This window comes from Saccoglossus kowalevskii, chromosome 5, assembly GCF_978046115.1.
Source record: "Saccoglossus kowalevskii chromosome 5, keSacKowa6.1, whole genome shotgun sequence".
Lineage (NCBI taxonomy): Eukaryota > Metazoa > Hemichordata > Enteropneusta > Harrimaniidae > Saccoglossus > Saccoglossus kowalevskii.
The window spans coordinates 18,600,155-18,617,717 of record NC_140645.1 but is presented as its reverse complement, the minus strand read 5'-3'; the positions used below and the strand labels follow the sequence as shown (position 1 = coordinate 18,617,717).

Sequence of the window (17,563 nt, the reverse complement as noted above, 5' to 3'; positions counted from 1 at the left end):
GTCGTCATTATTCAATTATTCACATATTATTGGAAAACAAAAGCAACCGCGGAGAAGTGATACATGATGATCGCAGAGCTTGCGTAAATTCATGAAATATATGCACTTCATCTGTAACATACACAATGGGAGGGTCGTCACCTGCGCAAAGGCTTCTGGGTAGACGCTTGTTTGTAAACAACGAAATACTATGGCCGTCTGCCGCATGCGCAGGTGACGACGGTATTTATGAAGGCCTGAAACGAATGAATATAGTGTCTGCAGAATTGACCCCTAAAATGTCTCTGCGTAGTCCTAGAATATCTACGTCGCAAGTCTCATTGAAATGTGATGATTAGTACTTGAGATATCAGGTGAAAAGCTGAAAATTAACTAATTATGCTAATAAGGTGATTAATATGCACAAATATTTACCCAAAACTAATTAGGTCTCTGCACAGTCCTCAAGTAACTATGTACCAAGTTTCATTGAAACGTGATCAATTTTACTCGAAATATCAAAACCTGAAAATTAATTAATTATGCAAATTAGGTAATTAATATGTACTGATATTACCCTAAAAACTATCAGGTCTGTGCAGTGTCATATGACATCTATGTACCAAGTTTAATTGAAATGTTATGATTAGTACTTGAGATATCAGTGGAAAAGCCGAAAATTTATTAATCATTATGTAAATTAGGTAATTAATAATATTAACAGATTTTTACCCCAAACTAATCAAATCTGCGCATTAGTTCAGAGCATCCAATGAAATCCAATGAGTGGTTCTTCAAAAATCAGTGGAACAGTCATAGAACAGCTTAAATCAGTTAATTATCATGCAAATTAGGTAATTAATATTCATAGATTTTTACCCAAAACTAATCAAACCTGCATATTGGTTCAGAACATCCATGTGCCAAGTTTCATCAAAATCCAATGAGTGGTTCTTCAAATATCACAGGACCAGTCATGGAACAGCTTGAAATCAGTTAATTATCATTCAAATTAGGTAATTAATATTCATAGATTTTTACCCAAAACTAATCAAATCTGCGCACTAGTTCAGAGCATCCATGTGCCAAGTTTCATCAAAATCTAATGAGTGGTTCTTCAGATATCAGTGGAACAGTCTTGGAACAGCTAAAAATCTGCTAATTATCATGCAAATTAGGTAATTAATATTCATAGATATTTACCAAAACCTAATCAGCTCTGCGCATTATCCCAGAGCATCTATGTACCAAGTTTCACCAAAATTTGATTAGTGGTTCTTGAGATAACGGTGGAACAAAAAAAGTGACATACATACATACAGACATACAGACAGGGTAACTGCAAAGACTCCCTTTTTTGCTTCGCACACGGGAGTCAAAAATGATTTAGGATTAACATTTGAAAATCAATCATTACTGGGTGCACAGTGTGTAAAAGCTCAGACAAATAATACATTTATTAGTTGTCTGAGGTAAAATGACGATATATGACGTCGGACGATAAAAGGCGGCAGCTGTCACACTGGTATTCGATATGGGAATCTACAACGACGTATACAACGCACGTAGAATACATTATTAATATTTGCCTCTCCCTCATGATCTATTACTATCTCCACGATTTTTTAAAGGGCGGTGGTCTCCCCGCCGCGTCCTGTTCTATGTGGAGCTTATAGCGACGTGAACAACGCGTGTAAAATACATTGTTTATTCCCATGAAATTCGAACACGCGCTGTGCGAAGACCACCGCCCTTTAAACACAGTGAAATAGACACATGCCATTTAGCGGATTTATCCTCATCTTGTATTAGACATGTAGTACAGTACGCTTTATTAAATACACGTATCAATATACTGCCGGTGTCTGCGTCTATACGGTCCACAACGGGCAATTCCACGGAAGAAGGAACATGAGGAAAAATAATAAATTGCCTTTATTCTATATATGGTAGGAATTTATTCACAAGTACTCTAGCCTCCTAGAAAAAAAAATGTTCTGAATTAGACCTAAAATGTTCCTTCATGAATGTGCCTTCAAATATATGTTACATGTTTTTCAAGCCTTTAGACCCCTAAGAGTAATTTTTAACCATTGAATGCTTCTCAATTTAAGTTGTTTTATGGTTCATTTTTACTTGATTTAACATGCTAATACCATCAATTTGAAAAGTATGAGTGAGTTAATGAGAATTTGTTGCCAATTATTGGACAATACACCTCACAATATGTAAAAAAAAACCTTAATGAATTCAAGAACTGTACCAAAGGTCAAACTGTAACACCAACCACGTAACATCCATCACAAATTGGTGGTTGATATATTTTTGTTGAGTTTGGGGTTTGACAGTAAATTGCAATTTGTACATTTCCGTGACCATATTGAGTTAATTTTTAGGTGTGAAATACAAATGTAAAATTCAAAGTTTTCAGACAATCTAAAAATAAAGTTACTTAGTTTTTAGCTATGTCCTTTGGATGTAACGTCCTGTGGCATAAGCAAGTCTATAAAACAGTATCAAATTCCATGAGGTAATAATCTCGTAATAAAGGCTTCAAAACCCTCTGAATGTTACTTCCATCACCGTGGAATTACCCCAATGCGTGTCGTGATCTAGTTGATTCTCTGTCTTCAAAACAGCACCACCTCCGTAATCGATAAATATATACACCTAAAAATAACTGCCGGCACCATATGGTTAATTTGCATATACACGAGACGATCACGTGAACTATACACTCTGCTGGTGACCTAAATCCTGAGATATTTATAACCCATTGTACAGTATTATTCCTGGGCGACTCTAAGCAAATGTAATCTTCTTAACATGTGGGCCCAGGAGAGGTAATTCTGATCTGTACACTGGGGAAGGGGGTTCAAACTAAATTAGTATTTACCTCTGATCCAATCACCTGTGTTGATTTGAGCAAGTGTTTAGTTCTACACAGGTGCAGATACATCACATCATTCTATCAATTTTTTCAGTTATCGTCCCGTGTCAGTTTTTTTTTTTCAATATGAACAAGAACTATCGCAGCTACTACTAGGCGCTCGATCATTTACATAAATGAAATGTGTGCTATTTTGGTTCAAAGTCGTTTAAATCACCCACGATTCCGTTCCCCGTAAATATTGTCGGACACTTGTTGGCAATTAAAGATATTATTTCACATGGCAGTGTGATCTACTATATTGAGGGTCGGCAAAGGGTATTTCCGTAAGCTGTAATGATTATTTTTTTTTTAATTTTCGTCATAATGTAATTTAAATAAATAGAAAACGTAAATTCGTAAACGTGGGCAAGGTGTAAAATGTAATCAGCTATTTTATTCGTCCGTAATTTGTAAAAAAAAAAAATATTTTTTGTAAGCGTATAAAGCATTTTTCAAATTAAATGTCGTAATTTGTACGCAAATTTCTATATTGATTCTTAAACACAAATTATCAAATATGTTATACAAATGTGAAGGAATTTGCTTTATCTGTAAAGTGTAAAACCCTATTTTTTTACTGTATATGAAACTTTCGTTTTATTTTCTGTAAAAATGTAAAATTACCTTTTTATTTTCTGTAACCTGTACCAGCTATCCCCCTTGCCCCCTATATTTGATGAACTAGTTAGATACACTATTACGCTAGACTGAATTAATTCCGAGCAAATGTGTTATTCATTATTTTGTCGAAATTTATGTTATGTCCTGTGAGTAACTGGCGTGTAGTATCAGTGATGCGATCGTCTTTTAAAACGGACTTTGTATAACTATTTTGTATGAATCATGTGAGTACAGCCGGGAAGTCAATTCTCATATGTAATCTTATTAATATTTACTCTCACATCGTTTCCATTTCAATACAACCCCGAAGCTGTCATGAATAAACTGCATAGCATATGTTGCAATTACAGTGAAATGATCAACAGGTGGTTCCGCAGCTGTTCATTGTTCACGTTTAGAAATATGGCAAGTAATCCAAATAACAAATCGATAGAGTGGGTTTTAAAGTAAATACAAAGGTATTTACAAGATTACGTTTAATTTTCCACTTTTGTCCATGTATCGAGTTCTGCCTTGTATAGATGTATATATGCTTTACCTCACTACGAATTTATTCGGTGATCGAACCAGGCAGTATACATTCAATTACACTAGAAATAGCCGTTTCACCTCCGAGACCGACGGACGGACGTCTCAACCGCAGACATTTTGCCCCGACGTCCACTAGCATACAAAGGGTGGCATTGAGCTGTGAGAAACAGTATCACCTTCATTAACCTGGTGACCCCAACAGTGAATCTCATTAGCTGGTACATGATCACTTCGATTACTGATCTCATGCATCATGGATTGGTCTATGAATGAATGCATATTCAAGCCTCTCATTGTTAACCAAATCTCTTGGGAGAGATTTGTTTCCATGCTGGACACCAGCCGTATTCGGTACCATTTCTTTTGTATACAAGTCCTGATGTCGAGATTGTGACTCCGACCTCGAAGGATCACATTGTCTAGAGGCATATAACGTAAATTCTAGAAGCAGGCTCTCCAACTGCACTATAATACTCTCGGCAACTGCTTCTGGCCTTTGAGTAAAGGTGCATGCCTATATTTCCATGGAGATGAATGTGAATTGAATTTTATGACAGTGGTGGCGCTGTTCTGCTAACGATATCTCCGATATCCAGAGTGCATGGATCACCCGTTCTCTCTGTGTCAACGTGAATTAATAAACGAGCGAATAACACTTTGGCGAACTGAGGGCGTGGAATTCAAAATAGAAATTTAAACATTGGACTCAAATTTCAATTTTTGTGACTTTAAATATGACAGATCACACACCCCTTGCTTGACATAAGTCGGAAGTTGATTTTTCTGTTTAATATATTGTCGAAATAATGTATGTTTTAGACTATATGTATTAACATATGTGAGAGGGGCGGAAAAGGTCGATATCTTAAAATATGCTATAATATAGTGTTTGAAACGTACTCTACTAGGGTATATCTTCATTATTTAAATATGGGTTTCGTTTAGCTGGAACAGAAAGTGGGAGAATCTTCAAAGGGTCAGATATTGTTTGCAAGACTGGTCAGCCGAAAGCCACAACTGACTTTTTGTTCTTGAGCTTGTTTGCTAAACGGAAGATTGTCAACCCATAACATGCAGGTATAATTTAATGCAGGTTGATGCTATATTCAAGAAAAACATAATTATTCAACATAGAACACTTTCCCGGGGTATTTGAAACCGAAATTGTCATCTAACTGTATGGCTGTCGCTGATTTGGCTGCTGAGCTGGAATGACAATATTTGGTTTCAAATACACCAGGAAAGTGTTCTATGTTCTTCGTGTCCACACAAAAACGACGAATTCGGTCGGATTTTGTTATCGGTTGGCTTAATGTTACCCCAACGGATCGTATTTCTGTGAAAGATTGGTATTTTTGTCCTGATTTGTATGAATGTGAAAAACGCGTTTCACAACTTGTGTCTTATTTAGTTATATGCCGCATTCAAGATGGCGGCTCTCATATAGTAAATATCGCAATTATTTTATTATCACGTGTGCGCCAGCTGACTGTGGCTCTGGAAGCAGAAATAACAGATAATATTGTCATAAACATATTGATAGTTAGACTTGAAACTCGGAAAACCAAAGTTTGTATTCAATCTGAACCACTTATATATTAAGTGTCTTTAAAATGTTTGTTTTGCTTTGAAAATTTCACAACCAACAAAAGAACGTCTTGGATTGTTGACAGTTGTTTTTGTTCACTTATAGCTATGTGTTAGTCACTTACTTAAGACTATTCTAGTGTGTAATAATACTTGCAACGTTGTATTGCAATAAAACACGATAAAAAAACATTCTTTCGAAAAACCATTTCAAATCCAACACAAATTCTTATTTGTAACCCCATCTCAAACTGAATGAATAAGACGTTACAAACACAATTGGAACTATTTCGGGATAATTGGATTCGCTTAAAATGTGCTACTGTATAGGTTTGTTTTCACAAAAATATTTTATTTGTTCGTTTTAGATTTTTTTCTGATAATTTCTTGTATTGATATCAGAAATGAGGAAATTAAGAACAATACTACCCTACAGTAGCACATTTTAAGCGAATCCAATTATCCCGAAATAGTTCCAATTGTGTTCGTAGTTAATGCCCATTCGAAAACTTTTTTTTATCTCATGTTCTTGTGGAAGAGCTCCAAAATATTAACAGTGATTAAGCATCCACATCATTTTTCGGGCTCCTACCACTCACGAAAATGCATAATCACATTTGGAAAAATATGCGTATGCCTGGAGTTGGACAGGATGAAGAATGTATAATATCAAAATATATAATTCATTATATTTAAATTATTTTAATATTAATGCAAATTATGCAGACTGATTTATTCACAGCTTTCAAATAATATGCATAAAATAACAAAATACGTTAAAAATAAGTGTCAATGTATTAATATATTTTTCTCGACCTCAAAACATTTATTGTAGAACGGATGTAATTTATTTCTCTATTTCACTGATCAACATGTTTATACTTGATCTTTCTATGCAAAAAATTATACAACATCATCAAACGAATTATATATTTACTCAATTCTTTAAGGATATTTTCTCGACTTTTTAGGGTCACCCTATATTTTCATTTCACCTTCTTCATTTATGTCACCTGAAATTTAAAGTTTGTAAAAAATAAAGAATGTTTTTATTGATGCGTTTGATTAAGTATTTAACTTACAACGGCCATCTTTGACACTATAAATAGTTTCTGACATATATTTTTTGATTTCTCAGTATGTTGATGGTGGGTACATACACTATACTGTACAAAGGTAGTTATATTTCGTCCAAATCTGTCTTAAATATCTGTAAAGCCATAAGGTTGCTATTGAGTTTTATTCCTTATTTTCCTTTGATACAGCGATGTAAATGAACCAAATAACATGAAGCCAGGTATTGTTTAATCTTCTTTTATAATTAAAGTGTAGGAGGTAAAGGTTTTCAGGAAGTAAAATGCACGCTAATTATTTTCAGAAAAAATGTTTTAAATAATATTAAACTTTACATTTTATGAAAGTGCATAACAGACAACTAATTAACAATCGATGTTACGTTAGATACAATCTTCATGTGGTCATGTGACTGCTAAGTAAATAAACCCCTTATTGAACATTAAAATGAGTACTGTAACGAAAATGAAACGGATACCACCATATTTTTATTGGAAAATGTAGAATAAACAGTCACAACAAGTTTGAATAACGGTTTTCTTTTAAATTTCTAATTCTACATTCAGATACTGACATTTTTAGAATGAAAAGATCTGACGAGTGCCTGATGATTAGTACTCATTTAATTGAGTATTTTTATGTTAAAATTAGAACAAAGATATACCCTAATTTGCATATCAATAAATGAATAGAGAAGGTGCTGCAAATGGTTATGAAATCCTCTGTAACTAATGTATTGACGTCTAGTAAAATACAGATGATTGACGAACCACTAAAGATGTTCTAAAAATATTTCATACTTGACTGTGTGAATTATTTAAAATACATGTGAATGTGCAGACATCAAAACAATATAGGTTGTTAATTTTGATCACTGTATTAAATATTTTATTTATGAAATTTTCGTAGAATAATATGAGGTTATTACGAGGATACCTCAAAGTATGCACGAAGACAGTACGACTGGAGTATCGACCGACGCACAGCGGAGGTCGATGCGACGGCGTATTGTCTGAGTGCATACTTTGTGGTATTCTCGTTATAGCCTTATTATTATACATGTTTTCCTTCCAAGGATACACCATGAGAATGCCGAAATCCAAAATACTTAGAACAGAATCAGCGAACTTCTTTGTGTGGAGTCCGGTCAAACTCTGGTGGCAGCCATGTTTGTTTTTATTATTAAATGACGCTTACGCGCGTAATGATCCCACATTTGGAATTAGCATTTCCTAATATGGTAGGATAAAAATACCCCGAAAAATACCGCAAAATTGCGGCACGCAGTAACTTATGGCAGATGTATAATAATTACATATACTTACAGATTCTATAGTATAATATAAAAAGTTAATTTTGATTAGCATGTGCCAACATTTTACTACATTATTAATCTGCAAAAGTCTTCATTCTAAAACTCGCCATTCATTTAGAAACACATAATCAACTAAATTAAAGTAAAATTTATGAGATAAACATGTTTTAGCATGATTCCCAACAATACACAAACAAATAATACATATACCCCGGTAAATATAAATTTATATATAAACATATATAAACATATATAAACATATCTAAATTTATGTTGACAAACTGGGCATCTGTGTTAATAATAAAAACGTATCAACGGGACTCATTTCGCATATGCCCCATGTGTTAAATGGTCAGTTACTTGACTGTCGATGCGTCAATTGGTTAATAATTGGAGATAATTTCTCAAAATACCAATGTCATTCGGAAGCAGAAGTTTCATCTACCCGTAAAATCGACGTGTCCAATCTGACGAATAAGTTGAAGTGAACGTGTATTTAAATCTAATATTAAAACAAATGAGGTAACTCATAATAACAAACTGTTGAGCATCGTGCAGGAAAGTATTTGTATTAATGGATATCATGTGTAGAAAATAATTCTGTTTCGGCGACGATATAACCAATTACGTAAAAGGTTGTTTTTAGCATCTATGTGTAAATCGCATTCAAGTGTGAGATTTTTTTGTGTGAGGTTAGTTACGAGATTTGTCCGCCATATTTGATTTCTTTTAAACAGAAAGTAGTTTTTACTGATGTAGATACAAAATAATGCATAATTAGCCCGCATTCTTGGACCCGACAGACCCGCCCTGCATCTTTAAGTGTTACTGTTATCAAACATCGCGATATTCTGCAGTTCCAATGAGTGTTGAAAAGTTCCTGGTTTAACTGTTGGGAGCTCCACATAATAAGCTTTCTTAGTGTCATCCCATTTTCTTTGCTGATCCTCTTTACTATGTCGTATGGCGTACGCAAAATACAGCACCATACCTTTAAAAAATATTTGCAAGATAGGATAAGATTTGTAAGGGTGAACTTTCAAATGTTACACACCAAACAAATTCGTGGCAATGTACATATTAAATTGTACATACACATGGTTCGGATGAATCAAATATTACCGACATAATGACTTGGGTATTAAAATATATCAGGCATATAGGAAATATTCAACAAACATTTCGACAAAAATTACAGCCTACAATTACAGCTTACCTAGAGTAATCCAGCATATATATTGAATCCAAATGACAGGAGAGACGTGAACCATGAGATATGAATTCCATAATATACTAAGAGATGGTAGGAGTGGTACCCAAGGAACCTAAAATAAGGAAACAATTAAAACAATGTGGAAAGGTGGCACGAGTTGCATAAAAGATGAGCAACTACAATCTGGGACTGCTTGGACTCTGTTAGACAAGATGGTTACAATCTGGTCAAGAAAGACTTCTCACAGGAGAGATGCTACTTTACTCAGGCCATACAAAATGGGTAGCACTCATGCTGGGAAAGGAGGAACAGAAGGCATTGATTGATGGGAGGCAAGGTGATCACGCCTTATCACCGCATCCTTTGACTCTAAAATCAAGAAGATCGAATTGAACATTGTCCAATGCCATGCCCTTACAAATGACAGCAACAAGGACTGATCGGGTGACTGTAATGCTAAAATTGGAGCGGACAACATCGGCTACGAAGAGGTAATGGGAACCCAGGGAATAGGTGAACTGAATGAAAATGAAGAGATGTCATTGGAGGCAGTGTGTTCCAGCACAAACTGATACACAAAGAAACATTGGTGTCCCCTGATCATATCACTGAAAATCAAATTGACCACATCTGCAGCTCTGAGACCTTCAGAAGATCACTTCAAGATCTCAAAGTGATGAGAGGAGCAGACATTGCTTCAGATCTCCACCTCGTTGTAGCAAAACTGAAACTCAAGCTAAAGCAGATGTATAGCGGATCTGGTGAGGATAGAAGGAAGCCAAGGTATAATGTCAATTTCCTAAAAAAGATTAGAAAAAAATTCAAACTAACCTTAGCCAACATATACCAATCTCTCCTTGATCTGCACAATGGTTAAAATGAGATCCCAAGCATCCAAACCCACTGGAATGTGATTAAGAGGGCAATAAGCACAACTTGTGACAGGGAAAATCACAACAGAAAGAGTGGATATCTGCTGAAACTTATATCCATGGAAGGAAGGAAAAAAAGCAGCAATTAATAATAGCAAAATCGGAGCATCAAAAGCAAAAGCTGAGGAAGTTAAGAGTTAAGAGAAGTGTCAAAGTGGACAAACGAACCTTTGTAGAAAGTATGGCCAAACAAGCGGAAGATGCTGTGGCAAAGAGAAACCTGAAGCAGCTTTACAAAACCACAAGGAAGCTTGCACGCAAATTCAGGCAAACGGAGAGACCAATTGAAGACAAGGATGGCAATGCAATACTTTGCAAGAACAAACAGCTCTGTAGATGGGCTGAACACTTTGACGAATTGCTCAACAGACCTGCAATACACCTACACCTACCATACCTGAAGCTGACACTGACCTGCCCATTAATTGTGACAAACCTACCAAAGCAGAGATCCATAACCATAAATCAACTTTAAAATGGAAAGGCTACAGGCCCTGACGATATTCCAGCACAGACACTAAAAGCAGAACTGGACTTTTCAGTAGAGGTGCTATACACTTAGTTTGAGAAGATTTGGGAACAGGAAGAAATCCCAGCAGAGTGGAAAGAGGGCCACCTGATCAAAATTCCAAAGAAAGGGGACCTCAGTCAGTGTTCCAGCTACAGAGGGATCACATTTCTCTCAGTACCAGGAAAGGTCTTCAATAGAATTATCTTTGAGAGATTGAAAGGACTGGTTGACCAACAAATGCGTGACTACCAGGCAGGCTTCCGTTAGAACAGATCACTGGTAGCATAGTGGTTGTCGCGTGAGACTCATGATCGGTAGACCCAAGTTCAAATCCTACCTTAGGCTGAACATCAAAAAGGTCGACCCCTACCCTGAGTGAGTGTGCCACAGACTCAATGGGAAGGCTAATCCACTGTTCGAGATTCATTCACTAACAAATGCGACTTTAGGGGAACCTTGGTTAAGGTCCGCGGGTGCTTGTGTTCGACCGAGCCTGGTTGACGCCAGGATAGCGCATTAAATTGCCATTTGATAGGGAGATGGCCGCACAGCCCTGTTATGTAGTCCCAAACAGGACATGACTTCTGTGGCAAAATGCACTGTGTCAGCACTTGCACTTGCAATATGAACATACAAAAACGTCAGGAGAGACAATAGGGTCATTCAAAGTCCGAAACTGTCGCCTGGCACAAAAACAGGCAGATCATGTACTGATCACATTGCTACACTGAGGGTCATAGTTGAACAGTCCAGTCCAGTCCAGTGTAGAACCCCTCCCTGTATATAATTTTTTTGGACTATCTGAAAGTTTTTGACAGTGTAGACAGAGAGTCACTTTGGAAGCTGCTTAGGCACTATGGGGTCCCCTTGAAGTTTGTCAGAATGATCCGTAACTCATACAAGGGAATGACATGCAGGGTGGTACACGGAGGAAAGCTGACAGATAGCTTTGAAGTGAAGGTGTCAGACAAGGCTGCTCACTCTCACCATTTCTATTCCTGCTTGTCATTGACTGGATAATGAAGAAAGTGACAAATGACAAAAGAAATAATATCCAGTGGACATTATGGATACAGCTTGAAGACCTAGACCTCGCTGATGATGTTGCCCTTCTGTCCCATAACCACAAGCAGATGCAGAATAAAACCACCAACGTAGCAACAGGTCCTGGAAGTGAATACTGTGAAAGAGGATCCGATCAGACCAAGTGATAGACCCCTTGACGAGGTGGAGTCCTTCACTTACCGTGGCAGTGTTGTTGATAAAGAGGGTGGGACAAACACTGATGTCAAAACTCGGATTGGCTAAGCAAGAGCTGCATTCCTCCAACTAAGGAACATTTAGGAAGACACATCAAGCTTTGTTTGTTCAATACAAATGTAAAGTCTGTCCTGTTATATGGAGCAGAAACCTGGCGTACCACAAAGGCAACAACCCACAAAGTACAGACTTTGTAAACAGATCCCTGCGAAAAATCCTAAAAATTCATTGGCTGGATAAGATCTTGAGCTCTAGAAGCAAACCAGGCAGCCTCCCATGGAGGAGAAAATGGAGTTTGATTGGCCACACTTTGCATAAGCAACCATCCAACATCACCAGACAAGCCTTGACATGGAATCCACAGGGAAAGCGGAAACAAGGAAGGCCAAAAAACACCTGGCGGAGGACCTCAACGATGATGTCAGGCACTCAAGATCCACCTGGGGCAGCTTGAGACTGCAGCACAGGACCACATACGCTGGAGAACTGTCGTTGATGGCCTATGTTCGAGGAGGGGCAATAGGCCAAAGTGTGAAGTAAAGTGATGTTCAATGTTGAAATAACGTTTAAACGAAGCTTATGCACAAAGTAGAAAAAAAACATTATCATTAGAAAGATTAGTTACTCTTTACTCACCATGAACCCACCTTGAATCTTCTTCTTACAATGTGCATTGATTACAACAAGACATAAAACTATTATTAATCCAAGTAATATTAAACAGAAGAGTATCCACGGATTTCCGACTAGTATTAAATCTCCCGCATAGTTGATCACTGTGGCTAATAGCAGCATACACAGAACCATTACGAACATGGCTAACCCAGAATTACAATTTTGAAGAATTGACGAACAAACAACTACATGCTCAGAAGTTACACCCTTGTCTGTAATATCTTGTCTTGAAATTTCCTTTTTCTTTAACAGCAGAAGTTTTTCTTTCTTTCGTGGTGTCTTCATAACACCTTGCGTTGCACCAGTACTGGCTGGTTGACTCCGGTGTATTAGTACATTCACCGCAACCACAGTATATGATAACAAACAACCGAGAGATTTAATTTCAATTAGACGTTCTATGTCGAATGAAACTGCTAGACCACCACAGATTACACCGTATGCTAATATTGCAATCACAGGTACTTGGCTGTGCTTGTTGACCTTGGCCAAAGAAGGAAAGAGAAGGCCATCTGTGGCCATCGAATAAATTACCCTAGGGACAGCGTTCATACCTGCAATTAATGCGCCACTAATGCCGCACAGAGCACCAATTCCAACTAGATTTTTGGCCCAGGTGAGACCACGTGAGTGCAACGCATCCGTAAGTGGTGCGTCAGCGTTGATGTCATAATAAGGAATCATAAGCGTTACCATGACAGCAACACCAACATTTGTCAGAACAGCAACTGTAAATGATATACCTATAGCTATTGGTATACTTTTAGTCGGATTCTTTGCTTCTTCACTCGAAGTGGTGATTACTTCTATTCCGGAATACACAAAGAAACACAATGCAGCACCGGATATAACACCTTTATAACCATACGGAGCGAAACCACCTTCTGTCTGCCAGTTGCCTATATCCATGTAATAAAAACCAACGCATATGAAAAACAATATAACGCATAAATTTATGAAGACTAGTATAGAATTACAGGTTGACGTAATCCTCGCTCCCGAGGCAACTAACAGGGTAACACTGATAGTTAAAACTAAGGCAAACAAGTCTGGATAATCCGCGAATGGTGGATGGTCTACTGGTCCGAAGGTTATGTGGCCTAAGTTAAAGTTGCGAATCTTGAATCCAATCAGCTCATCAAAGTATGCACTCAACGTACGTGCACATGCCCCGGCACCAGCTGCGAATTCCAGAATAGTAGCCCAGCCCACTAAAAAACCTAGGAACTCCCCCATTATTTGGTATGTGTACAAATAGGCCGATCCAGCACGAGAAACCTGGCAACCAAGTTCAGCGAAGCAAAGTACCGTGAGAAGTATAGGAATTCCTGCGACGAGTAAAGATACTGAGACTGCAGGTCCAACAATGTTCTTTGCAAGCGTACCAGTGAGTATATATAGACCTGCTCCGACTGCAGCACAGATGCCAAACATAGTTAAATCCATTGTAGAGAGGCATCTCTTCAAGGGAGTTTCGTTCATATCAAATATCAACGTTTTTGTACGGGTAATTCTACTCCACATGTCTGGACCAAAGATCATGTTAGCTAATTCTTGTTTAAAATAAGAATACGTAACTCTTCAATATGTGTCGCTCCTCTGCGTAAAAGATGTAGTTATGTTAACCTACAACAACAATTGTTATAAAAGGTTAAAATATTCATGACGTCATAATATTCATGGAAAAATTGTATAGCATACGTCACAAGAACGAAAACAAATTACACTTTCCATTCTCTGGATATTCAACTTTTCATCAGTATTATGTAGTCCGCCAACTTAATTATACAGGATTGTGGGTAGAGGGTGACATCATATCCATTGTTGTTTACAATTGAGAAAAATGCTTTCATCTATAAAGTGAGAATTACTGACGCGAATTAGTTCAAATTTGTGGTGTGCATATTACTCATGTATATAATTATTGTAGAACATAGAATTACAAATACCCATAAAGTGAAGACATCGCCAAAAACGAAGAAAAATATTTTAGTCGCTAAAAAAAGAATTACACTTTTTTGTTCTCTAGGAGATATAAGGAGATGTGAGCATTTGGTAGAAAAACACAAAAATTAATATTTTCAGTTATGTTGCCATGACAACTATTTTATATGCATGTTTGGTACCAGTACCAGCCAATTTGAAGTTCAACTTTTGAAGTTATAGATGAAATAATTTTCTCTATTTCTGACAACAGTGGGTATGATGTCATACTTTACCCATGATCCTTTGCTGGATAATTAAGATGGCGAACTACATAAATTGATGAAAAGGTGAATATTTAGAGAATGATGAGTGATATACAAAAACTGTAAATTGCATATTCTTACATTTGCCGATTTTTTTCATCTGGGAGTATTATGTTGTTAGACTTTACTCTTCCTTAGATAAGTTCTCAATTAAGATGTGCAAACTAAAAATAAATGTGTTCACAAATGTGTTTTTGTGTGTGACCTACACATGGTGACGATGCATCTTATATGCTGCACATTCCAGCGATCTTAAATTATCTTGGGAAATGAAAAAAAAATCTAACTGCATCAACAAGTTGTGGAATACCTTTCATTAACTTTCATAGTTGTGTTTTGTATAGATCATTTGATACTATTATCTAAACAAATTTCAATGTTTGTATAATGATGTATGTTTTAAATGAAATATATAGTGCATAATCACCTTATCCTAATAGTAATTTGCAATATATGACATTCCAAAATTTTTTTATAATGAATCAAAGATATTTTAATTAGAATCAATTCTGAAAAAAAATATCATTGATCATTTGATTTTGCAATAATTTCTATACAAATTTCGGATTTCTTCAATTTTCATACTCATGTATATATTGAATTGGTAAAAGATTTATTGTTCAAAATATTATTCTTATATTAATATGGTGAAAAGTCATGGTAAAACTATCAAGACTCTGGTTTGTGTTTCGTATATACCGATAATCAGTGTTAAATTCACGCCCAATAAAACAATATGTGGCGTACTAAGGTGCACATTCAGAAAGCATTACTACGTATAATGAAAACAGGAAAAACCACAGATTTTCACTAATCAGGAGGATTACATTTATAATACAGGCAATACCAAATGTCGAATCAGACGAACCTCGGAGGCATATACTAAATACGGAAAGATAACACGAGAGATTTATGACCATTTTTATCATCTGTAATTATCCAACTGAGCCTCGCCGTGCATTAGAATTTAATTGAATTGCGCCAAGTTACAGACATATCTAGTTTCCGGTCATTGGAATTTATGTGTGTTACTTTGTTTGGAGCGAAACAATGGCGCATCAATTTGTTGGACACTCATTCTATTTCATCTATACAGCAGGATACATGGCGGTTATTGGATGGGTGGCTAATAGTGGATCAAAACCTGCACGGGAAAATTACATTAATTAATTTTCCCCGTGTCACAATGCTCAGCTTAGGTTGAATGTCACTTACTCAAGTAAGTTGGATCGCAAAATCGAGTTTGGTGTGAGAAAACGCGTCAAGGCTGACCGCATGTTTGTCAGATCACATAGACCAGTCGGTTGACATTTATGTGCCCCGTTATAATTAACTAGATAATTGTATTACCATATCATTTCCCCCAATAACGTCAGTTAATTGTCTCGAGTGTACAGCGCATTAAAGCATAAACAGTCACATCCAGAGCTTCTCTATTTTGGAGTGTTCTTCTACCAATTTTATAAATTGTATTACCATTATATTGAAAATAAATTTGAAGGATGACGAATTGTCAATATACATAGGCTGTTATAAATAGCTCCACTCCAGCGGATTTATTAAAAATAGTTATCGCTTGGCCTATATGGTATCGTGAGTTATCAATGTGGGAGTATGAACAATTGAAAAAAAATGTTGTATAAAGAAGAAATGAACTCGAAATGTGGTCATATTGTATTAGACATAGCTTATATAACCTATGTTGAGATAGTGGTCGCGTCCATGATCATTGCGTCATTTTTATGCCTAAATAAGCAAATTAGGTATGGGCTATTCTAAAGTTTCAATGGTAGAATATAATAGTAGGCTTAAAACACAATTCATACATAGTAGGTGTACGATGGCTTTGTGTGGCGTGGTTATTTTTTGTTCTAAATTTAATATTAATATTATAACAAGCATTGTACTTGGGACCACAATTTAACATTCAGACAAAGAAAACTGTGAAAATAAACACATTGTTAATAATAATTTGTAACAACTCATAATTGTGGTGAATATATTCGCATATAAGCCCCTGTTGTTTCCTGATAGATCGTGACCCGACCTGACCTCGCAGTGACCTTAATGTTCAATAGAGAACCTCTTTGCACATTGTTCATAACATATCAAATATAGTCATAGCATTCACGATAGGTTCTAATCATTTCACCGCAATATGGCATCTGTATACTATAATACCCTTAAATCAAATAAACAATATTCATAAAATTCAAAACACTAATTACATAAACATCTTTTAAAAAAAACAGTTGTGGTCCAGGCGGAGTTGTTGATCTGAAATTAAGACATATTGAAAAGCGGAAAAAGGAGCATGAAGCCTGTTGGCCTCAGACGAGTAAATAAAATTACGTTAACTCGTGGTCGGTAGTTTTTTTTTTATTGTTACCTTCTTGGAGGTCCTTCATGTACCTGTATGCTATCCTCTTAACACGCGGTTGGCAAGCCCCAGACATTAAAAAAAACATGAAATAAGCATGTAATAACGTTGCACATTTCAACCGTGCGCATCAGTTGGATGTACACTCACCCGTTCGCTCTATGTAGCAGGACACATGGCGGTTATTGGGTGGCCGGGCTGCTGATTAACGAATTTATATATTGCCGACACACAAAAATGGATCTAGCCGAGTTGGTATGAGAGACCAGTTGGCTGACATTAATTTGCCAGAATTCAGTAGTGA

General features: G+C 36.4%; 1 protein-coding gene across 1 annotated transcript; it reads right to left on the bottom strand.

Moving 5' to 3' along the window:
- Window positions 1-8,857: 8,857 nt before the first annotated feature.
- Window positions 8,858-14,172, bottom strand: LOC100374634 (cationic amino acid transporter 4-like). Its single transcript, XM_002737256.2, has 4 exons — window positions 12,592-14,172; window positions 11,941-12,024; window positions 9,256-9,364; window positions 8,858-9,030 (listed from the first exon to the last, which is right to left on the bottom strand). Exons 1-4 carry the CDS (start codon window positions 14,170-14,172, stop codon window positions 8,858-8,860), a joined length of 1,947 nt encoding a protein of 648 aa, XP_002737302.2.
- Window positions 14,173-17,563: the final 3,391 nt, after the last annotated feature.